We start from the raw sequence: 25,465 nt of genomic DNA, 5'->3' as shown, positions 1-25,465 counted from the left end.
GGGGAGTGGGCCTAAGCCGCAGTCTGGCCTCCTTCTGCGGGAGGTGACCGGGCTGATCAGGGGAAGGCGCCAGCCCCATTACCCCGCTGCTGCTGCCACTGCCAGCTGCCGCAGCCGCCAAGGTGTTTTCATCAACACGGACTCCAGTCCCTTCACCATGAAAAAATGACAACTTTCTTTAGGCATTTTCAAAATGTGTCTTTCATAGGATATGACATTTCTTTTTTTTTTTTTTTTTTAATCCTCACCTGAGGATATGTTTCTATTGATTTTTAGAGAACTTGGAAGAGAGAGGGAAAGACAGAGAGAAACAGCAATATGAGAGGGACACTTCGATTGGTTGCCTCCTGCATGAGCCTTTACCTGGGCCCAGCCAGGGAGGAGCCTGCAACCTAAGTGCATGCCCTTGATCAGAATCAAACCTGGACCCTGTGATCGGCAAGCTGAAGCTCTATCCACTGAGCCCAAATGGCTAGGGCAGGCGATGACATTTCTTAGCCCCTCCAGCAGTGGACCTTAGTTTTTACCTCCAGGAGTGTGATGGGAAAACCCTAGATCACCTTCTTGGATTTTTTTTTTTAATATATTTTATTGATTTTTCTCAGAGAGGAAGGGAGAGGGATAGAGAGTTAGAAACATCAATGAGAGAGAAACATTGATCAGCTGCCTCCTGCACACCTCCTACTGGGGATGTGCCTGCAACCAAGGTACATGCCCTTGGCCGGAATTGAACCTGGGACCTTTCAGTCCGCAGGCCGACACTCTATTCACTGAGCCAAACCGGTTAGGGCACCTTCTTGGATTCTTATTGCCCAAGTTACCAAGAACACTGTGAGTGGCAGCGTACAGGGAGCTTAGCCAATGAGCAGTCAGAGCCCCCCCGAGTTGTTTCCACTGGGGTGGGGGTGTGCTCCGAGCCACACGGCAGCCGCCGGGAGCACGCCCCCAGCCCTGCGTTGTGTCTGCTGGGCTGGGGGTGTGCTGCCTGCCCAGATGCTCTCCCTCCCTCCGAGGCCGGGGCGCGGGACGCTATGTGGGCGCCCCATCTTTGTGACGGAGTGGTTAATTTGCATATTACCCTTTTATTAGATTAGATCAATCTGAGATTGTAGAAGTTACTGAAGGTCAGAGAGCTACTTGGCTTAGGGAGCAAGGACGAAAATGATATCTTTGATTAGCATCTCCAGAACTGTTTTTCATAAAAGGTATATCATATTTACTACTATACACATCTAATGACCTTAAACATTCAAGGTTTAATATCAGCCAATTCTTAATTATTACACAGGTAAAACTATAATAAGGTCAACAGAAACAGGTTTCAGGGTAAAAAGCTGCTTTAGACTTTGCAGAGTAAACTCAGTGTGGCAAATTATTGAAAGAGAGAGACCTCAGACACTCTGAAGATTTTTTGAAATGCACAGTTTATTTACTGGCATTTTATTCCACATTTCTTGTGTAATTCCCAAAATTCTTTCTAGAAAGCAAGCTACCAAATTAAGAATACCTAATATATCTTTCTACACCACCATTTAAAACTGAAACCCTGTAACTGAGCAGTTCATCTGTGTGCCAATTCTGCCATCTTCTGGTTATAAATGGAATCATAGTTGTTAATAAAACTAGAAAAAGCATTTATCAATCCTAATATACCTTCCTTAGGGCTTAAATTTTATCCACTGATATGGGGACATAAATTCATCACACCTTTCTTCCTTATAAGATGCTTTCCATGTATACAAATAGCCAATAGGCATAAGAAAAAATTAAATTTATAGGTATTAGTATCTCGCCTAACAAGACTAATGTCTTGATAATCCACACCGAAAGTTAATATCTTCTCAAGAAAAACAATGACATTGTCTATTAGCCTCTGTGCCTAAAAGTTGTTCATGTAATTTTACATATCCCAAGAGGTAAGCCTCAGATGGCTTTTTTTTTTCACTTTTGTATCCTTCCTTAACAGAAATGAGCCATGAATTTGACCCCAAACGCAAGGGAAGTAAAAGCAAAAATAAATAAATGGAATTATACCAAACTAAAAACCTTTGCACAGCAAAAGAAAACATCAACAAAACAAAAAGGCAACCAACTGAATGAGAGAGGATACTTGCAAATGATATATCTGATAAAAGGCTAAAATCCAAAATATACAAGGAATTCATACAACTCAACAACAAAAAAGTCCAATTTAAAAATGGGCAGAAGACCTGGACAGACACTTTTCCCAAGAAGACATACCATTGCCCAACAGATATATGAAAAGATGCTAAACCTCACTAGCTATAAGAAAAATGCAAATCAAAACCACAATGATACCACCTCACAGCTGTTAGAAAAGCTATTATCAAATAAGACAAGAAATAACAAGTATGGGAGAGGGTGTGGAGAAAAGGGAACCTTCGTACACTGCTGGTAGGATTGTAAATTGGTACAGCCTTGATGGAAAACAGTATAGAGGTTCCTGAAAAAATTTAGAACTACCATATGACCCAACAATCCCTCTTCTGGGTATCCTATATAATAAAAGGCTAATATGCAAATTGACCAAAGGGCAGAACGACTGGTCGCTATGACATGCAGTGACCACCAGGGGGCAGACACTCAATGCAGGAGCTGCCCCTTGGTGGTCAGTGCGCTCCCACAGGAGACACGCCGCTCAGCCAGAAGCCCTGTGCCGGGCTCACGGCTGGTGAGTGCAGCGGTGGTGGCGGGAGTGCTAAGGATGTCTGCCTGCCAGCTTAGGCCTGCTCCCCGCAGGGATCAGGCCTAAGCTGGCAGGCAGACATCCCCCAAGGGGTCCAAGACTGCAAGAGGGCACAGGCCAGGGTGAAGGACCTCCCCCAACCCCCTGCAACTGCATGAATGTCATGCACCGGGCCTCTAGTCTAAACAGAAAATTTGAAAACATTTACTCATAAAGATATATGTAGCCCTATGTTCACTGAAGAATTATTCACAATAACCAAGACATGAAAATAACCTAAGTGTCCTTTGATGGATGATTGGTTAAAGATGTGGAACATATACACAATGGAATACTAATCAGTCATAAAAGAAATGATCAAATATTGACATTTGTGACAACATGGTTGGACCTTGAAAGTATTATTATCATGTTAAGTGAAACAAGTCAGATGGAAAAGGATAAAAACTATATGATTTCACTCATATGTGGGCTATAAAATAGAAAGCAACATATAAACAAACAAAACAAACAAACTCATCAACAGACAACAGCATGGTGGTCCAGAAGAGAAGAGGGTAAAGGGAGTCAAATATATGGTGACAGGAGACTAGACTTTGGGTGGTGAGCACACAATGTAACAGTCAGATGATGCATTACAGAGTTGTACACCTGAAACTTATATAATGTTATTAACCAGTGTAACTTCAATAAATTTAATTAAACTTTTTTTAAATGAAAAAAAAAAAACTTCCCCAATTTCCTCCTAGAACCCAATATAAGCTGACCACTCCATTGTCTCTTCGGAATTGCCTATGGTTCACCATAGCTTTCATGTCCTGAAATTGCAATTCCTCAGCTATTCCCAAATAATCTCATTTGCTGCTCGATAACCTTTGTTGTTTAATTTTAAGGCTGACAGTATATAATCACAAATCAAAGCAATCTGACAGTGACATTCAATTCATTATGCTACCGAGGCCCCTACTCTTAAAAAACAAAGATTTGTCACTGACAAAGCGCAGACACACACAAAAGTAGCAAATCCTAACTTCAGTAGTTTGGTGCTTGGAGAGAAGTAGTCAGGTTTTCCCTTTACAACAGTGGTTCTCAACCTTCCTGATGCCGCGACCCTTTAATACAGTTCCTCATGTTGTGGTGACCCCCGATTTCATTGTTACAAATTGAACATAATTAAAGCATAGTGATTAATCACAAAAACAATATGTAATTATATATGTGTTTTCCGATGGTCTTAGGTGACCCCTGTGAAAGAGTCATTCGACCCCCAAAGGGATCACGACCCACAGGTTGAGAACCACTGATTTACAATGTGGTGGCAATCACTGACCAAGAAACACTCCTGTGGCTTGAACTGGTTTCTTCACCTTCTTCATCTCACATGAAAATCACTTTCATTGTTTTTATAAAAGCTGAACTTCCTTGCGGCTCATAAACTGATACTGCTCTTAAATAAGAAGCCAGCGCAGTGTCCTTTGCCTCTAGTCCACCAACTTACTAGGATAATCAGTGAAATGTACCTTCCTAGCTCACGAATCAACACCATCTGAACGAATGCTGCATACGGTAGTCCCTCACAGAAAGACAGAAAGACCCAAACAGACCACCATCTGAAATGCGTCAGAGGATCCTCAAGAAACTAAGAAATTGGAGGGAATGGGGGTGGGGGAGGAGGGAAGAGGAGGTGGGGAACTGGCCCTTCATCAGACCTCCCTGCTTGGACTTGACTGAATAGTCAAGTCATCCGCACCCAGGGTCACGTCGCCCTGACCTCACCCAGGCCCTGCCTTCGCCCCGCCTGTCTGCATGCTCATTCAGGCTCAGACGGCTGAACTTTAAGACCCGCTGGAGTTTAAGCATGAGCACAACACACAGCATTCTAACAGCATCCGCCATGAAATACACACTGAAGCAATGCTGCTGGAAGCTTTGGAAAGAAAACAACACTGAAACAATGCAGCTGGAAGCTTTGGAAAGAAAACGACCATCTTTTTTGCCAATTCTACCTCCTTAACATCTCTTGAACTCACCTCCTCCCTCTGCACCCCCTGCCCCTGCCTTGGCGGAGGCTCTGGCCCTCTGATGGTTCTGGGGATTTCTAGGACAGCCTCCTCTCCACACCCCGTCCACCTCCACTCCGCTGCCAGAGGATGCTCCTAAACGCCAACAAATGGTGCTCTTCTGCTCAGCCCTTCAAGGGATAACAGCCAAACTCTTCACCACAGCAGACAGGGGCCTCCAGCTGTCCCCAACCACCCCGCCCACCTCATTTCCTAAGGACCCAGCCACACCTGGGCTCCACTTAGAACAGGAAGCACCAACACCCAACAGTCATGTTCTAAGTGCAGTTCAAGGATCAGAGGCTCCACGAGGCCCACTTATCCAGCGGCCGCTCCTTTCCCTTTGGGCTCTCACTGTACCTTGTCCTTACTTTTCTCAAAACACCCGGGACACGCTGGTGTCCTTACCCGCTACATGTCCATCTCCACCACTAGACTACAAGCCTCTTAAAGGTGAGTCTTCTCTTGTCCTTATTCCTCAGTGCCTGGAGCATCAGAAGGATTTGGGCCTAAACCCACACCACTGTGAGGGCACACAGTGGGGAGGAAACCATGGAGCTGAACAAAGCAGCCCCCGGAAAAGGCACCGAAGAGGCCAGGAGGAAAGAGTCTAAAAAGCAAAGGCTGTGAAGGCGGCAATGGAAAGCGGATTATTCTTTCTTTCTGAGACAAAGTTTTGTGTAATTCTTAGTTTAGGGTTTTTAATAAAACATTTTAAAGTCTGTCTGCCTTATGTACTTAATGTCCTGAAGAGAAAAGGTTCCCAGGCACACTGACAAGCACACAGGAGCCCGGGTAAAGGCCCTCCACACAGGCACGTCCTGCGATGCACCACAAGGAAGTGCCATGGGAATGTGGTTGGGTGTCTGACAGGTCGCTCTCAGCTTCTCACTAGACAACAAATCCCGAGCACAATCTGCAACTCCGCTCCCATCCATCTTCCAACACCAGCAGTCCCGCTGCCACATGCCATGAGCATCATGAGCGAATAGCCACACTGCACCGCAAGGCAGCCAGCACAGCCTCACCTAACTGCCTACAACCCAACTACAACCAAACAAGTGTGGCCAAGCATCACCACAACTGCAAGTCCTCCAAGCAGCCTCCAGACAGCACCAATGCAGCCAGTCCTCCAGGCAGCCTCCTGACAGACAGTACCAATGCAGCCAGTCCTCCAGGCAGCCTCCTGACAGACAGCACCAATGCAGCCAGTCCTCCAGGCAGCCTCCTGACAGACAGCACCAATGCAGCCAGTCCTCCAGGCAGCCTCCAGACAGACAGCACCAATGCAGCCAGTCCTCCAGGCAGCCTCCTGATGGACAGCACAATGCAGCCAGTCCTCCAGGCAGCCTCCTGACAGACAGCACAATGCAGCCAGTCCTCCAGGCAGCCTTCTGACGGATAGCACCAATGCAGCCAGTCCTCCAGATAGCACCAATTCAGCCAGTCCTCCAGACAGCACAATGCAGCCAGTCCTCCAGGCAGCCTCCTGACAGACAGCACAATGCAGCCAGTCCTCCAGGCAGCCTTCTGACGGATAGCACCAATGCAGCCAGTCCTCCAGATAGCACCAATTCGGCCAGTCCTCCAGACAGCACAATGCAGCCAGTCCTCCAGGCAGCCTCCTGATGGACAGCACAATGCAGCCAGTCCTCCAGACAGCACCAATGCAGCCAGTCCTCCAGGCAGCCAGTCCTCCAGACAGCACAATGCAGCCAGTCCTCCAGGCAGCCTTCTGACGGATAGCACCTATGCAGCCAGTCCTCCAGGCAGCACAATGCAGCCAGTCCTCCAGGCAGCCTTCTGACGGATAGCACCTATGCAGCCAGTCCTCCAGGCAGCACAATGCAGCCAGTCCTCCAGGCAGCCTTCTGACGGATAGCACCTATGCAGCCAGTCCTCCAGGCAGCACAATGCAGCCAGTCCTCCAGGCAGCCTTCTGACGGATAGCACCTATGCAGCCAGTCCTCCAGGCAGCCTCCTGACAGACAGCACAATGCAGCCAGTCCTCCAGGCAGCCTCCTGACGGATAGCACCTATGCAGCCAGTCCTCCAGGCAGCCAGTCCTCCAGACAGCACAATGCAGCCAGTCCTCCAGGCAGCCTCCTGACGGATAGCACCTATGCAGCCAGTCCTCCAGGCAGCCTCCTGACGGACAGCACAATGCAGCCAGTCCTCCAGGCAGCCTCCTGACGGACAGCACAATGCAGCCAGTCCTCCAGGCAGCCTCCTGATGGATAGCACCAATGCAGCCAGTCCTCCAGATAGCACCAATTCAGCCAGTCCTCCAGGCAGCACCAATTCAGCCAGTCCTCCAGGCAGCACCAATGAAGCCAGTTCTCCAGGCAGCACCAATTCAGCCAGTCCTCCAGGCAGCACCAATGCAGCCAATCCTTCAGGCAGCCTCCTGACAGACAGCACAATGCAACCAGTCCTCCAGGCAGCCTCCTGACAGACAGCTGAATGCAGCCAGTCCTGCAGACAGCCAATTCTGCTATGAGCCGCAACAGAAACGACATGCTGATACTCCCCGATCAATTGCGAACAAATGAGGTCCACACCCTCAGTCCTAGAGCAGCTAAACGGTAACATAAGTTGCCTTCGGTCTCCCGGCTCTTCTAGGCATGGCCTTGAAGAAAAGTCAGAGCTGGTCCAACAACATGCACTTCATGTCTGAGTATACTGCCACCCTCAAAGCCAGCCAGGTTAACTGTCACACTAGATGTTTGTAGGCCTCCTCGTGTCCTGCACCTACTACAATAATTGACTGCTGAGCCAATTCTGTGAAAATAGTTAATCTGGGGTATAAATTAAATTTTCTATAGTCCTGAAGTATCAGTGAGCACCAGTCATCTCAGAATCTTGTTTAAAAATGCAGGGCCCCTGGTGCCATCTCCAAAAACCTTCACTTGTAACCAGCTGTGCACACAATTGATGCTAAAGTAGGTGCTCCTTGGGTCACACCTTCAGAAGTCCTGTGAGAGGCTGGCAGAGAAGCATTTGCAAAACATGGTATAATGTACTTCCTGCTTCCTCATACCCCAACCAGACTGGGACTGGAAAGAATCACGTGTGTGAGGATATCCACCCATGTCACCCATGCACACATTAAATTCACAAAGACTGCTTTGGCTGCAAAGAAATTTTAATATTCTTTCATTTCTCCAAACAACATGAACTAAGGCCAAAAGCTGGATAAGACCAGGGAAAAGTCAAATTCTAAAGCCTTAAAAAAAATCACTACCATTGTAATGTTATAGCATCTGTTGTATTAGAGTAAACCTGCCTGACCATTCTGGTCTAATTAAGATTCTGCTTTGCACAGGTCTTTTTCTGTGTCTGATGAAAAGTGAACTGTAAAATAATTGAGGTAGGGATTTAGAGATTTGGTATAGCAAATTTCTTAATAAAAATGGCACAAATGGGACTCTTCTTACTGTTGTTACATATTAAGTCTTATTTGATCCATTTTACTGTATTCCAAATTACAAACATCAGGTGGGAGGTTGTAATTATAGTTTTACTGATTCTGTCATTAAGTTTTAATCAAGCTGCTGCTACAGAGAATGGTTAGGAGGGTAGGGCTTCTGCTTCTAAGTTTCCTTCACACACTTAGAGTTACTACATCAAAGTAGTCGTGGACACACTCATAAGATATTGTTTCTAAGAAATGTGTAACGGACAATCCTATATCCAAGTAAGTGGACTACACCGCAATGACCGAACATCTCTATACCTCTCTGACCACTGACAGCTACACGTTTTTGTTTTCTAGTCCATTTTACTTTACCTATGAGAATTTGTTTCTCCTAAATTCACCCGTTTCTTTCTCTTGCTTTTGCAACCACACTTGTATGAATCTGAAACAGAAAGTTTATGCTCTGTGAGACCAAAATAAATTATTGAAACAGGAAAGTAGTACATACATTCCTCAAGCATTTACTGAGAAAACTGTTTATTGAATGGTTTTGAGAAGTTTTTAAAGAAAGTTCAAAGATAATTAGAGCCTCAGAACCAACATTTCCACAAACTTCCTACACTTGACAATCTGTTCAGCATATTAAACCATAACTAAATTTAAAAACATTCAAAAGTCAACATCAAGAGATGTTTCACCTATGAAGTTAATCTATATACCCACTGCTGATAAATTATCCACTTAAATTTCTCCAGGTATCACAAAAACTATCAAAAGGCATCTGACATCAGGCCTCACTACCAAAGGAACTACGGAAACCATAAAAGACTTAATAAAGAAGAATGTCCTAGAATTGTATATTTCCATTCATAGAATACTTGTCTCCCAACTAAAGTCTATTTACAGCACCTCCTTTGTCCAGCGGTTCACATTCAGAATATTACATTACAAGAGCTTCCATACTTTTTTTTCTTCTTTATTAAGGTATTACATATGTGTCCTGACCCCCCCCGGCCCCATTGCCCCCTCACACCCCAACTCATGCCCTTATGAGGTGCCTGTGTCCATTGGTTAGGCATGTATGCATGCATACAAGTCCTTTGGTTGATCTCTCCTCCTTACCCCCACCTTCCCCTACCTTCCCTCTGAGGTTTGATGGTCTAAAATCATTGCTTCTCCATCTCTGGATCTATTATTGTTCATCAGTTTATGTTGTTCATTATATTCCACAAATGAGTGAGATCATGTGATATTTATCTTTCTCTGCCTGGCTTATTTCTCTTAGCATAATGCTCTCCAGCTTCATCCATGCTGTTGCAAATGGTAAGAATTCCTTCTTTTTTACAGCAGCATAGTATTCCATTGTGTTGATGTACCACAGTTTTTTAATCCACTCATTTGCAGATGGGCACTTAGGCTGTTTCCAAATCTTAGCTATGGTAAATTGTGCTGCTATGAATATAGGGGTGCATATATCCTTTCTGATTGGTGTTTCTAGTTTCTTGGGATATATTCCTAGAAGTAGGATCACTGGGTCAAATGGGAGTTCCATATTTAGTTTTTTAAGGAAACTCCATACTGTTCTCCACAGTGGCTGCAGTCTGCATTCCCACCAGCAGTGCACGAGTATTCCTTTTTCTCCGCATCCTTGCCAGCCTTTGTCATTTGTTGATGATGGCCATTCTGACCAATGTGAGATGGTACCACATTGTCATTTTGATTTGCATCTCTAGGATGATTAGTGACTTTGAGCATGTTTTCATATGTCTCTTAGCCTTCCTTATGTCCTCTTCCGAAAAGTATCTATTTAGGTCCATTGCCCATTTTTTTTATTGGGTTGTTTATCTTCCTTTTGTTAAGTTGTATGAGTGAGCTTCCATTTTTTAAAGATGTCAGTTACAGCCCTGGCCAGTGTGGCTCAATGATTAGAGTGTCAGCCCATGCACCAACATTCCATCAAGGGCACATACCTGAGGTGCGGTTTCAATCCCCATCCTCAGTCGTTTGGGGCGAGTGAGGGAGGCAACCCTTCGATGGGTTTCTCTCACATAGATGTTTCTCTGTCTCTTCCCCTCTTTCCCTCCCTTCCACTCCAAAAACCAATAGAAAAAAATAGCTTCAGGTGAGGATTAAAAAAAATAGTCAGTTACAGATATTAAAGTATTAGAATATACAGCACTGTCTACAAATGAAAAGATGTATCATTAACATGAGTAATCTAACAGTTCTCATTTGACCTACCTCATCATATCAGTTTAAATACTTTTTTTGTAATTCTAAGAGAGAAACAGGAAAACCTGTCCTTCAACATGGCAAACTAGCTTTCAGGCAAGATGAACCTACATGAAATGAAATAAGTGGCTCAGTTCTTTTTGCTGCTTGCTCTCAGCAACATATTAAAATGTAAGCCAAATATTGAATTTGTGAAAATATATTTAACCTTAATCTAAGCAGCATGAAATTCTAAAATAGAGGTAAAAGGTGTCATAAGTACAGAATTTTCACAACCTAAGACACTGAAATGCTCATATATGATTTGCTATTCTTTAGAACGTACATGCACTCAAAAAAAAAAAAAACAACTGCATGTAATGAGATTCTAATTTCAGAACAATAGTACAAAAAATTTAAACCAAGGATAATAGGTTAAAAGATTTTTAAATTAAGTATACACTGCTTTCAAATTACAGTTTAAGCTAATTTTCAGATAGCATTCAAGCAATGCAGTGCTTACTTTGAGTAAGAATATGAAGAACTGAAAATCCCCAGAAATGTTATGCAAATGTCCACATGTCCACTTTACTGGAGGAACAGCCATAGGTTTCTTTAGATTCCTAAAGGGGTCTTCAACTTATAAAAAGAACTACTACTTTATGTTATTTGCTTTTAAAAAATCAATATATGTTAGTCTACCATTTTTATAACTGCAGTTAATTATGAAGGCAATTATTTTTTTTTAATATTTTATTGATTTTTTACAGAGAAGAAGGGAGAGGGATAGAGAGCCAGAAACATCGGTGAGAGAGATCAATCAGCTGCCTCTTGCATGCCCCCCACTGGGGATGTGCCCGCAACCAAGGTACATGCCCTTGAGCAGAATCGAACCTGGGACCCTTCAGTCCGCAGGCCGACGCTCTATCCACTGAGCCAAACCGGTTCGGCAAAGGCAATTATTTTTAATCCAAGGTTAACTTGGGTTCTAAAAAATCATTTTTAAACCAGTGGCAAAAGGAAATTTTATTTAAAACACTTCAGTAATCTTAATGTCTCTCAGGATAATTTCTTTCAACTTTCTCTTCAAGGAGCCATACAACTGATTTCTTAGATCAAGAGATTTTATAGTTATTAACAAAAAGACAAGAAATAACAAGTATTGGTGCGGATGTGGAGAAAAGAGAACTCTTGTGCATACTGTAGGATTCTATTTCTATGAAATGGCCAGAATAGGCAAATCCCCAAAGACAAAAAGTAGATGAGTGGCTGCCTCGGGCCAGGAAGGTTGGGGAAAGGAGAGTGACTGTAAATGGGAACAGGGTTTCTTTCCATTTGGGGTGATGAAAATGTTCCAAAACTGTGATGATGGTTGCACAATTCTGCAAATATACTAAAAACCACTGAATTAAACTTTAAATGGGTAAATCATAGGGTATGTGAGTTGTACCTCAATAAAGCTGTTATTTTTTTAATTGTCTTCTTAAAGTTAGTTTTTACTTTTCTGTCAGGACCTCTCTCTTTTCATCATCCCCATTCTCTATATTCTCAAGTGAAGAAAGTTCTATTACAAAAGTTTATAGATTTTCATCCAAATTTTTTAAAGGAAAATAATGCATAGAAAACAAAACTACAATATATAATTACTTTTCATGTAAATGTTATAAAAACTGATTCGCTTTCCAAATTTCCTAACGTTACTATATACCACTACTTTCCAAAACAGAAAAAAAAAAAGTTACTTGATAAAATAACAAAAGGTTCATAAAGGAGACCCTTTCTCTCCACTTTGTTGTCCACGCCTGCCCACAGAACAGACATTTATGAATGGAGACAATTCTAACAGAGGTTGTCCCTTAGTATTGGGCAGCAGGGCTGAGAGAAAGGTAAGTGGGTGAGGAAAGTGGGAAAACGTAATTGGCTCCCTTCTCCTCTGTGTTAGTTTAGGAAAAAATAAGCCTGTATTATTTTGTAATTATAAATATTTTATCACTTACATTATGATTTCTTATTTGGCTCATGAATTATTTATAAGAGAGAAGGTCAGATAGTTTTTTAAGCACATGGTAGGGATGGACAGATTATCTTTTTGTCATTGCTTTCCAATTTTACTTCATTATAATCAGCAACCAAATGATTTAATGATATTGTCTCTACACTACTTGTTTTAAGTTGCTTGTGAACTACTGGGTTATACATTTTAATTGATATTCCAAGTATACTTCATAAAAATTAATAGTCTTTGTTAGGTGCAGAGCTCTATACATAGCTATTAGATCAATCTTGTTGTTGTGTTGATAGGTAGATTACATTTTTAATCATTTCTCCTTATAATTCTGGAAATTCTTGTTTTATATTTTGAGCCTGGGCTATTTAGTCCAGGTTCTGGTTCATTACATCTCTCAGGAGAACTGTTCCTTGTATCATTACACAATGTTCTCTTTGGTTTTTGCTTTCAGCCTGTTTTGTCTGATATTAACATTATTCTATCAGCTCTTCCAGTTAGTATCTCTGTATCAGGCAGGGTGGATCGGAAGTAGAACTACTATGACTGATAAGAATGGAGGTTATAGGAATGTGAACAGTAACTGCGGGAGCTGGGTAAGCAGTTTATGTAGAACTGTAACTCCTATGTGCAGTGTTGGGACAGAAGTCACAGGCAGGGGATCAGGAAGGAAAGAGGGATGGGATATGGGGAAATCCAGGACAACCTCACGTTGACTCTGAGTTGGTGAGAGTGACCTGCAGTACAAGCTGCCACCCTCACCACAGCGCCCACACCTCCAGACTCAGAATGCAAAGAAGCTGAAGGGAGCTACAGCAGCTGCCTGAGTCCCCAGGTCAGTGAGGAGGTATATGAAGTGCAAGCACACCTGACCCTACACCAACCTTCTGAGCATAAACACATCTGCTTCACTTCCGCCTTACACCTCTTGTACAAATGTTTCCTGTCTTCAGCCTAACCTGGAACCGTCCTGGAAAGGGAGTTCTGGGAAAAAGAGTTTCAGCTCAGGCCCTAACTGGTTTGGCTCAGTGGATAAAGCATCGGTCTGCAGACTGAATGGTCCCAGGTTCGATTCCGGACAAGGGCATGTAACTTGGTTGCAGGCACATACCCAGTGGGGGGTGTACAAGAGGCAGCTGATCGATGTTTCCCTCTCATCGATGTTTTTAACTCTCTATCCCTCTCCCTTCCTCTCTGTAAAAAATCAATAAAATGTATTTTTTTTTTTAAAGAGTTTCAGCTCAGTTCTATGTTGACATAATACAAAGAACAATTTGCATTTTCTTCCCTCTTTAATTTTATTCTTTCTGTTTCAGGTCTGTCTCTTGCATATAGCGCACAGCTGAATTTTTCTTTCATCCTATCTAGATTCTGTCTTTTAATTATCACGTTTAACTCATTTACATTTTTTAAAATTTATAACTTTCATAACTTAAAAAAATACTGTCTTTTTTATTTCATTAAAAAATAAAGTAATATCTGTACAGAGACTGTGCAAATATGAAGATACATGCATAATTATATTTCTGAAGTATTTTATATACGTTACTTACCACTTCTCCAGCAGAGGCAGCCAACATGTGCTTCACAGGCATCAAATGTGAAGATGAATCAGTGTGCAAAAACCATTTCACATAATCATAGGTGATAAAAAAGGCAGCGGCTGAAATTTAAACAAGCCAGTCTTTCACAAAGTCAGCAAATACGTTTGTCAAAAAAATTACAACTTTAGTTAATAAATTATGACATAACAAGATAAAAATAATAAACACATATTCTTTCCCTACTCTCCTCACTTTTGCAGAATTTACCAAACCCATATATGCCCGACCCTGAACTTATGAAAATGCAGAAGACATGATACCTGCCCCAAAGGAGCCTCTAGATAACCTAGTATTTACCATTTTGTACTAACAAATCACTTGACATCTTTAGTAAGCTTTCTAGAAAGGGATAAAATATCCCTATACAAACATAAAATAATCAGTATAGACAGGTTAAAATTACAAACATAACCTTAACTAAATAAAACATCTAATGATATTTTATTGCTGTTAAATAAAATAACTATGGATACTTTTTACTACATCAACCCACTTTACATCAAGGAAACAATTAAAACTGGAAATCAAAATCTCCAGCAGCTGCTCCTATCACCATGCACTGATCTAGCTGCAGAGGCTTTATGGCCTGCCATGTATCGCGAACCAAAGCATGTTCATCACTTTCACAAAAGATAAGGCACAGAAAATAAATGGAAGACAAATTCATCTTTTGAAAGACATTTGAACATGTCACATTAAAGTCTGAAACACACAGGAAAGGAGTTTGATAGTGAAGCTTTATTGTTGTCAACGCTCCTCAGGCTGGTAACTAACGCACATCAATGGAAGCACCTGTCCCCCGAAGAGAGAGACCCATGTAAGCAGTTTTATGTAGTCAACACAGGTCCCTGTTTCCACTGGTGGCTCCTAAGGAGGCTCACTCACTCCTTTATCCTACTCATTAAAATACAACTGGAACAGCTCCAACTGCATTCAGCTACCTCCACCTGCTACACAATCCACCCTCCCACCGCCTCTGGGAGAAGGGAGAAAGACTGCTAAAAGTTCCAGGTTTTCATGGTTAACCACTTCCACCTGGTCAGACCATATTGCTACTTTTATGATAGACCAAGTCCTTTAGAAATGTAAGCCCAAAGTCTCCTGGGTGACACCAAAGAAAGCCCTTGCCAATTGGAAATGATGGCAAAATACTATAAGGTTCCAAATGAGGCTCTCTAGGCAAGTAACAACAAAGAAGAGGAGGTGGGCTATCTGATATCTACAGCCTCTTGTAGCTCTTAAAAAACAAAACAAGCAAAACAAAAAAAAACCACTGCTATGGTTTTTCTACATTCCCTTCTAAAGGGAGTAGGGATCCGTAATCAGGTCTTTTTGTCTCCTCTTTCGACCTTTAGTCCCCTCCATCCCCTACAACTCACCCCTGCAGAATACCTTCTCAAAAAAAAGGCTACAGCCACTTGCCGGGCCCTGACCAGAGTCCACTGGAGGTTCAAGGCCTACTCACCATCCGCATGCGAGCAGCCAAGGACACAGGAGTATTACCATGTTAAAGGCCCCTTTGCCCTACACATGCACGAGGGCAATGACTCAGCAGGAGCAATATACTACTGTGCAAGCGCACCCTTATATACCCCGCTTATGTTAATGTAGCACAAGCTGCACTAACTGGCAGGAGGCCTCTTTTGTTTGAGCGTGTATGTAAATTGCCACTGATGAGCCAGTTTTGGGCTACAGTGGGGCCTTGACTTATGAGTTTAATTCGTTTTGAGACCGAGCTCGTTAAGGAGCTCGTTAACTCAAATTACTCTATCAACTCAATGCAAAAAATCAGCAGAGAGACAGCTGGTATCTCAAAAAACTCGTTAGTCGGGACACTCGTAAGTCAAGGCCCCACTGTACTTTGTTCATAATAACGCATGTCCCACTTACCTACTGTCACCCGTGTATTGTTCCAATTTCCCACACCCAGAGGGGTCAAGTCCCTGGCTGAGGAATTTGCCCCCAACACCAATAAATATTACTCAGACTAGGACTTGAACCAAAAGCAACAGAAAAAAAAGTGCCACACAGAAAGTATCAATTCACCAACAATTTACAGAAAACCAAAAAGACCATTTCTGAAACTCTGACACTATTTAGCCAGCATCTCCAATCCAGTGATGTTCTGTGGATGGAAAACATAAAAAAATAAAGGGGCCTGGCAAGAGCACCACTTTATCACACACACACAAATTTGAAACCATATTCTGTACGTAAAGTCCTGATGGCAAGAATCTAAACCAGTGCTGTGAGATGAATGGAGCACCATGTGCCCTGCAGACTATGGACCATGCTACACCTACCAACAGTGATTCCTAGGTGCAATCTGTAAGGAAAAAACATCTTTAGGACAATGATGGAGATACCATAAAAATGCTAACAGCCCTGGCCAGGTGGCTCGGTTGGTTGGAGCATCATCCCATGCACTAAAAGGTTTCAGGTTTGATTCCCAGTCAAGGCACATGCCTAGGTTTCGGATTAGATCCCCAGTCAGAGGTTCTATAATTGTGTGTGTGTGGTGGTGATTTTTTTGTTTGCTTGGTTGCTTTCCAATGCCACACAAAACATCAATAAGCAATTAAAATGAGGTAAATATCTGAAAAAAGTACAGTATACCAACAAGTGGATTAAGTAAAACAGATGATATTGATTCTAGAATAAGAGGCCATACATCATATAATGTGACTTTAGCAAGACACTGGGAGGAGGGTATCGAGGAGGTTAGCAGAATTGCAGCTAAGAGCAATTCCGTGAAGACAAAAAAGGTGTATTGCCTCTTAGATTCATCAGCTTCAGAAGACTCTCCAAGGCAGCAGCTATTAAACTCACCTTCGCACTGGAATCACCTGGGAAGCTACTAAAACCTTGCAAAGCCCAGACCAATTAAACTTCTGGGTGTGACACAGGCATCAGTAATTCTTAAAACTTCTCAAGAGATTTCAATGTGCAGACAAGGTTGAGAAACTGCTCTAAGGCATCACAATTAATGTTAGAACACTTTAAGGATTCTAACTGGAAATGTTAACAACAAAAACCATTTTTAAAAGTTGCTCATATTTTTTCTATTATAAATACAGTGGAATGGGATCTACAGCTGATTAAAATAATTGGTTAATGAATGGAAAACAAATTCAGAAGATAAGTCCCAACACATAAGAAATTCTATATGTAGTACCACCACCCACCATTCTGAAAATAATCCTATTATCTTGGCTTTAGAGCAGGAGAATACCAATACAATTTTTACCATTAGGAAAGGATCCAATAGCAGCAGAAGGAACGCCAGCATATATTCCATGAAAACCACCAGCCTTATTAAATCCTTGAGGACTCTGCAGCCTTGTTTTAATGGTATCCAGAGGAAATAATATCAAATCAACAGAGACACCTGCTACCCCACCAGCCTTAAAAAAAAGAGGGTGGGGGAAGAAAAGGGAAAATAGGTTACAATAAAATAAGCTCTCTGTCATTTGCGGGTAGGGATAAGAAGGTAGTCTTTAAAGCATATTTCTCATAATTGTCAGTTCATGGACTATTTGGCACAGTCAAAAGACCTACTCCCTAAATCTAGAGATTTTCCAGGGGGAAACAACCATTATTATACTATACTTTCAAAGTGTAAATTTTTAAATAAATGTTTCTCTTTAAAGTGAATTTTACAATTTATTTCTAAATAAATTTGGTATTGTCAAAAGACCTGCTACCTAAATCTAGAGATTTTCCTGGGGAAACAACCATTATTGTGCTATATTTTTAAGACTTTCACATGGTTCAAAGTCTCTTTCCCTGTTCCTACTTTGGTTGCTTTCTTATTGCATCCTTCCAAAGTTACTTTAGACATATACAAGTAAATGTGAATATGTAATTTATTTTCCTTTTTTAAAAAAATAAAAGGTGTATACAATAAACACTCTGCTGAACCTTATTTTTTTCACTTAACTTATCTTGGAGATATTTCCATATCAGATCAAATGTTATATTTTTGTCTTCTTAACAATGAGTGGTGAATCTGCAGTAAGACTTTTTTTTTTTGAGACTTCTATTTTTAAACAGGTAATGAGTCTTGTGAATCTAGATCCCTATTTTAAGAATCACATATCTAAGGATTGCTATTTTGTGTATATTTGAAAATTCCTTGATAAATGTTTTAATTAAGTGAATAAATGGGGAGAAACAGAACTAATTCCTAGAGGACATTAAAACCTGGCCCTAAGCAAACCATGTTGCTTAGGGATGGAAAGCTGCACTTCAAAAAGTTTAACCCTCATGAGGACTTGGAGCATATGGAGAGTATTTTAAAACGGGTTACACCTCAGTCAAATCAAAAAGATACTCAAAAAATATCAACTCAAACACAGTGTCAAAGAAAGGTCAACACACACGGTCTAAAAGGATGATATGAAGATGCGTATGGAAACCAGTTTATGCAGATGGAAGACGGTGGAGAGGAAACTCACTGTGGCTCCTACATAGGAATTCTTACACTGAATTGTCAACTTTTGCTATCTCGTGAAGTGTGAACCACGTGACTATATTACCTATTCAAAGGGTTAAAATATCCACTAAAAACCTATATATTCCAAAACGTAGACTAAGAAGAATTTGTATTATTCAAACATACAGGCAAAGTTCGAAACGATCAGCTGTTTCCACCTTTGGGGTTACAAAATGCTCAGGAGCTTGCATCCAGCAAACACTCTGCTCTACTTACCACTCACAACAAAACCACTGCAAGAGATCACTGGAAAAAAGAAATTGCTCTGATGGGAAATCCAATCATTAACTAGCATAGGTAAATATTAAAAATTAGTTTCTACTAGAAAAGCACATTACCCGAAACATTAATACTATCCTATATGATGGGCCTGAAAGACACAACAGAACCTCAAAGACCATGAAAGTCTCCTCTGTGAAGGACCTAAAAAGATGTCCCCCAAAGAGCAGAGATGTGCTGGTAGAGAATCACATGTGCTAGTAAAAGAATGCCAAATGACATGGGATTTCTCTCTGGATAAAAGGTAGCCTTTTCTAAGTCATGGGAAAAGGTTCATAAGTGGCTTATGAAAAGTTTTAAAAAGTCAACCTTCTTCTCATTTATTTTTGAAACATTTTACACAATTCAGTATGTAAATAAAATATCTTGCCTGCCTCTTTATTTTCTCAAAGCTCAAGAGCTAATTCTGCTGAGAATGTATGATATGACTGGATTCCTTAAGAACATTCTGCACTTCATTACAATTTTTTCTTTAATCTTAGGAGAAGGTTCAGAAAGTGCTTGCTATCTACACCTCAATTGTAATCAATAAGTTAATTACACTTTTGCTCTCTTAGGCTACTTTGCATGCATTGAATCTCTGATCCTCCTTCATCAGAATTCTTATCTGCTGAGAATAAAATGACCAGATTCAATCTACTTACTAGTGAAACATAAATCAAAAGTTACTGCTTCTGCAGATTTTAAACTTCTGAGGCTCAAATGGCATTTAAATTCATAAGACTGAAGAACAACAATGCAAACAAACAGGTAACAGAAAGCAGGAAGAATACCTATATATTTATCCACACTGCGACATATTTAAGATTTAAACAAAAACTTTAGTAGTGCTTATAATTTTACATCAGTGTTGTTTTGTTCATAATTATGTACAAAATATACATGCCAACATCAGTTAAATTACAAGAAACTCTACCAAATTATTTTATTTTTTTAGCCTGAGAATTTTGTTTTATTTTTGATCATTTATCATAAAGGTTCTCAGGCAAATGATTAGTTTCAAGATTTATGGTAGCTTACACTGAAAATGGTAATTTAAGAACTAAACAAAAATCCAAAGATATAGAACAAAATTCAGGCAACCAGCAAGCCTTAGTACAGCATAACAATTTATTGCGACCTTGATATCATATAGATAAAATTCACAACTCTACCTCAAGTTAAAAAACACAAAAAGTGCTGACAGGCTGCAGAGAAGTGTCTAATTAGTGCTTTGAAATTACTCTGGGAGTCGATAAAAGTCAAAATTACTTGCTATAAAACCTTTATTTCTCAAAAGGAGGCTGCGCAACAACAGAAAAATCAGTGCTAAAACCAAACCACTTGTCTAATTTAACTAAGCAAACCATCATAGGCCACTGGCCTAAACCTCAGCTAAGAAGAACCAATGCCCCTCCGCCCCAATATTAACGTGGCTTCTCTGGGAAACATCTGTCCTTGACATTCTGGGGTTTTTTTCCACAAGGACTTGAAGCTTGTAGTTCACTGCTCCTGCTTCCTGGATATCTGTCTCCTCCCCATTCACCATGCATCACCCTGCAGTGCTCCTTGCCACTTCCACCCTGATAGCAGTCACCTTTGTACAATGCAAACTTCAATTCATCTGGCCACTGTCCAGCCTGTAAGTCCTCCAAACTCTCCCCAGCCTCAGGACAAAGAACAAAATCCTGTAAGGCTCCGGAAGTTCTACCACTCCACCCTAACTCCACCTGGAGCTCTTTTCCTCCAAGTCATCTGATGTTCCTCATTTCTTGGACTTTACACAGCTGTTCTCTAATCCCCAGGTCTAGGATTAGACCCCCTTGTTTCCAAATACTGATCACAATTTTTAAAAATATATATTTATTATTGATTTTTTATAGACAGGAAGGGAGAGGGATAGAGAGTTAGAAACATCGATGAGAGAGAAACATCGATCAGCTGCCTCCTGCACACCCGCTACTGGGGATGTGCCCGCAACCAAGTTACATGCCCTTGACTGGGATCGAACCTGGGACCCTTCAGTCTGCAGGCCGACACTCTATCCACTAGCCAAACTGGTTAGGGCTGATCACAATTTTAATTCTATAACTGAGCATCCCACTATTGTCTGTATGTCCCACTACACTGTAAGATCCATACCCGATATGTTCATCAATATGTTCCCAGCACCAGCACATAGCAGGCACTCAATTATTTGAAGAATGTATGAATTAATGATTATAAGGAAGGGCTCCTACCCATATTTTAGAGGGTACAACAAGTCAACCTTAAAAAAGTACAGCAGATTTTTTAAAAATTGCAAAACTCCGGATCAAGCAATTCCTAAAAGAAAAATATAAATGGCCAACTAAGTTATGAAAAGATGCTTTCCCATCATTAATGACCCAATAAGAACAAATTAAGACATTTCCCCAATTAAACTAGAAAAGATTAAAAATATAAATAGTTATGGGCACTATAAAGGGAAACAAATTATTATAGCCTACTGAAGGACAATTTGGTAAAATGTCAATTTTAAATTATAAAAGCCTTGATCCAGCTATTTTATTTCTATATATTTCACTCACAGATATGCATAAATATACAAGAATATTTACTATAGCATCGTACCTAAAAAGCAAGAAATAACCTAAATCCAGGAATCTTGTTAGATCAGTTCGTATATCTGAGTACTGTGTTGCCACACAGCCTTTAAGAATGAGGTCAATTGGACTCACTGGCACAGAAACATCAACTTAGCTGTGCAGCAATATGTGCTATATCATCTTGCCTTTCAAAGAAATGTGTAACTCTTTGTATATGCGTAGTTACAAGTCCAGAAGCAGACACACTAAATTGCTAAAAGTTATTACCTCTGTGCAAAGAGACTCAGGATGAAGAGAATTTTTACTATCTTGTTAAATTTTGTATTGTTCAAATTTGGTTATGAGTATTGCAAACATATAAAAGTAAAACTATTCAAAATCCCTCACAAAATGAATCCTAACTCACTGGTTACATTTGGTATGAAATAGGCACTCAGTAAGGGGAACTAAGAACCTCGATCTACGGGCTGGTTTTAAGCTACCTGTCGGGCTTCATTTCACTCTAATGATCCTGAGCCTCTCCTGACACGTCTTGAAACTTCTCGTTTCTGTGTTCCTGCTTAGACTTCTCTCTCAATCTGGAATGCCCTTCCTATGGCCGCTGTCTCCTGAAGCCAGCAGACCACCTGTTCCCGGGCCACCACACATACATACACACACACACACACACATTGAGACCACTCCGCATGACTCCACTTGCACTTTCATTTTTACAGCATTACACTACCATGCAAAGGACGGCCTGTACTTTTCACTGCATAGCACCAACACTGCCAAAGTCCTTTCACCTGCAGCTTAGGATGGCAGGGATGTTTTTGGTTTCATGGTAGAACAAGCCAGGTGAGTAGATGAACTACAAGGTCAGTGAAATAGTGAGGTACTCAAGAGGAGAGAAAGAAGAGGCAGGCAGGAAAAAATAAACAAGTGGGACCACATTAAACTAAAAGCTGCTGCACAGCAAAAGAAACCATCCTCAAAATGAAAAGGGAACCCTGTATGGGAGGACATATTTGCCAATGACAGATCTGATAAAGTCTTAATTTCAAAAATATATAAAGTACTCATACAACTCAACAAAAGGAAGACAAACAATCCAATTGAAAAAAAGGGAAAAGGACTTGAATAGATATTTCTCTAAAGAGGACATACAAATGGCAAAGAGATATATGAAAAAAATGTTCATCACTAATCATCAGAGAGATGCAAATTAAAACAATGGGATACCACCTCACACCTGCCAGAATGGCTACCATCAATAAATCAACAAACAACAAGTGCTGGCGAGGATGTGGAGAAAAAGGAACCCTCGTGCACTGCTGGTGGGAATGCAGACTGGAGTCGCTACTGTGGGAAACAGTGTGGAGTTTCCTCAAAAAATTAAAAATGGAACTGCCATTTGACCCAGTGACGCTACTTCAAGGAATATATCCTAGGGATCCTGAAACACCAATCACAAAGAATATATGCACCCCTATGTTCATAACAGCACAGTTTACAATAGCTAAGATCTGGAAACAGCCCAAGTGCCCATCAGTAGATGAGTGGATAAAAAAGCTGTGGTACATCTACACAATGGAATACTATGCAACTGTAAAAAAGAAGGATCTCTTACCCTTTGAGACAGCATGGAGGGACCTGGAGATGATTATATAGGTGGGAAAAGCCAATCAGAGAAAGACAAGTATCACATTATCTCACTTATATGTGGAATCTAATAAACACAAGTTTATGAATAAAACAGAGCCAGAGGCATGAAAACATGAAACATACTGACGAATCTCAGATGAAAAGGGGGTTGGGATTAACCAAATAAAGTATATGAATATATGTATTGCTCATGAACACAGACAATAGGGTGGAGAAGGTCTGGGGCATGGCGGAAATGGATGGTCGGTGGCAGGGGGGAGAAAAGGGGAGGACATCTGTGATACTCTTAACAATAAAGATTTTTAAAAAAACGAATGAATGAAAAAATATAAATAAAAAATCAAGTAGGTTCGCCAATATTTTTCCATCTCTGTCCCACCTCAGTTTATCTCTCTCAAAGTACTTATCTTTTGGGTTTGGTTTGTTTGCCATGGTATCTCCAAGGGTAATCACAGTGCCCAGAATACATGGCAGTTAAATTGTGTGTTGAATAAATAAAATGATGTCTTTAGTTGGAATAAAACCTAACTTCCTTGAAACTTGTACCCCTTGACCCAAATTTAAACCTCTGTAACATGAAAAAATAAAAGCATACCTTCCAACATGTGTACACTTTAGTAAAATTTAAAACCATTGTTCTTCTGTTAACTTGGGCACTCACCTGTTTTTAGCAGCTGCTCCTAACTCCAGAGAGAGTATCAAGGAGCAGCTAAGGGCATGGAATCCCAGGCTACGTTGCTAGGGCTGGAATCTGTTCTCCAACACTGACCTACATGAAACGCATTTCCTTTGTGTGACTTTGGACAAGTCCTCTAACCTCCCTGTATCTCAGTCCTGCCATTTGGAGAACTCGAATAAGACTTCAACGACGACAGAATTCATTGAGACGATGCGTGTAAAAAGCTCACCCCAGTTCCTAGAACAACGCTGTCTGTTAGAACTACTGCTGCTGCCCGGGCAGGTGTGGCTTAGTCGGTTGGAGCGTCGGCCTGTGCGCCCAAGGGTCGTGGGTTCGATTCCCAGTCACGGCACAAACCTGGGTTGCGGGTTCAAGCCCCATATGGGAAGCAACCAGTTGGTGTTTCTCTCTCCCTCTCCCTTCCTCTCTCTCTCGGGAATCAATGAACAACATATCCTCCGGTGAGGATTAAAAAAAACCAAAAAGCACCACTACTGAGATCTCACTGGCTAGACAGGAAAACTTCTTAACACACTCCTTTGTCTGCATCTCTAAGACCCAGCTTACAGTCTCAGCAGATCTACATGGAAAACCACCGTCCCGCGAGTCTGGCTGCGGCGCCTCCCTCCGCCTCGCGGGGAACACCGCCACCAGCCCGCCCGCCCGCGTCATCTTCCCGCAGCCCTTCCCTGGTCTCCACCCCGGACCCCGCGGGGGCACCTGCTCGCCGGGTTATCGCCAACACCCGCAGCGACAGACACTCGGTAATTAAACGAGGAAACGCCGCTGGGCCTCCATTTTCGGTGAGAAGCTTTTTAAAAGTTTTTTTTTTCTTCTCACAACGAGCCGATCTCTATCGTACTCACTGCCATATCCAGAATCCCCTACTGGACCTGCCCCGAGAGGCTTCAAAATATTTATTAAAGGACTGTCCCTTTTTTATGTAAGTGTTGATTCTAGTTGTTTTCTAAGGAATCAAGCACTCCTGTCTCACAGGAAGCAGAATAATCAGGTTCATTATACGATGAATGAATGAATGAATGGGAGTGTCATTTTTCCGAGACTGAGAAAAAGCACAGAACATGACAACATGGTCTCGGACAGAAGCTCTGCGCGACCTGGGTGCGCGTGTCTGGTTCTGTTGCTATATTCCTATATAGAACACCAAGTTCTCCACTGCAGTTACATCAATGGAAGCTTTTACGTGGGGAAACGGTCTCCGCGCGGAGAACGCGGAGTCCGGCGGTCCCTCCCCGTCTCTTCCCGGCGTCGGGGCGGAAGGACTGGGTCCCGACAGAGCCGGCGGCGGCCCGCGCCCCGCGCTGGCTCCCAGGCTCGGTGACCTGGGACGAGAGCGCAGTTCGCGCCAAACCGGGAGACATCCCAGTGCGGAGGGGCCCCGACCAGCGCCGGGCCGGACTCCGGCCCTCCGAGCACCCTTCTCCCGCCCGCACTCACCACCAGCGAGGCCGTGAAGCCGGGCCGGTCCATGGCCCGGAAACACCGCCCACGCTATAACCCGCTGTGGAGCCGAAGCACGTCGCGACCCCGAGCACTGGGCGCCGCCATCTTGAGGGCGGGGCCTGAGGGGCCGGTACTTCCGTAGTCACGTGAGGGCGAATCACAACAAATACACGTGCAACCGAGTCGGCTGGGCGGGGAGCTCGGAGGGGGGCGGGGCCTGGGGAGTGCGATTGAGCGGAAAGCCCCACTCTCCTCCGCCTCCTTCCCCTGCGGCAGCCTGGGATCCCGCGAGGAGACGGGGAAACTCTCGCGAGCAAAGAAGCCTGGGC

At 42.2% G+C, this 25,465-nt stretch overlaps 1 protein-coding gene across 4 annotated transcripts in view; it reads right to left on the bottom strand.

Annotated features, from left to right (window-relative positions):
* Nucleotides 1-25,248, bottom strand: part of SLC25A26 (solute carrier family 25 member 26) — a 145,921-nt gene extending 120,673 nt beyond the window's left edge. For 2 of the 4 annotated variants that reach the window (XM_070390969.1, XM_070390970.1), the window contains exons 1-3: nucleotides 25,131-25,248; nucleotides 17,253-17,409; nucleotides 13,955-14,064 (exon numbers count right to left, since the gene is read on the bottom strand). In XM_070390969.1, coding sequence (XP_070247070.1) covers nucleotides 13,955-14,064; nucleotides 17,253-17,409; nucleotides 25,131-25,163 — 300 coding nt within the window. In that variant the 5' untranslated portion in view covers nucleotides 25,164-25,248. The remainder of the gene's footprint in view (nucleotides 1-13,954; nucleotides 14,065-17,252; nucleotides 17,410-25,130) is intronic. The other 2 variants (XM_070390971.1, XM_070390973.1) reach the window with 2 other exon arrangements.
* Between the last annotated feature and the right edge of the window lie 217 nt (nucleotides 25,249-25,465).

Source organism: Myotis yumanensis, unplaced genomic scaffold (genome assembly GCF_028538775.1).
Source record: "Myotis yumanensis isolate MYYU_CA2020_CCGP unplaced genomic scaffold, mMyoYum1.0.hap1 SCAF_14, whole genome shotgun sequence".
In the NCBI taxonomy this organism is placed as follows: Eukaryota; Metazoa; Chordata; class Mammalia; order Chiroptera; family Vespertilionidae; genus Myotis; species Myotis yumanensis.
The sequence above is the reverse complement of the archived record's forward strand: the minus strand, read 5'-3'. Positions and strand labels throughout refer to the sequence as shown.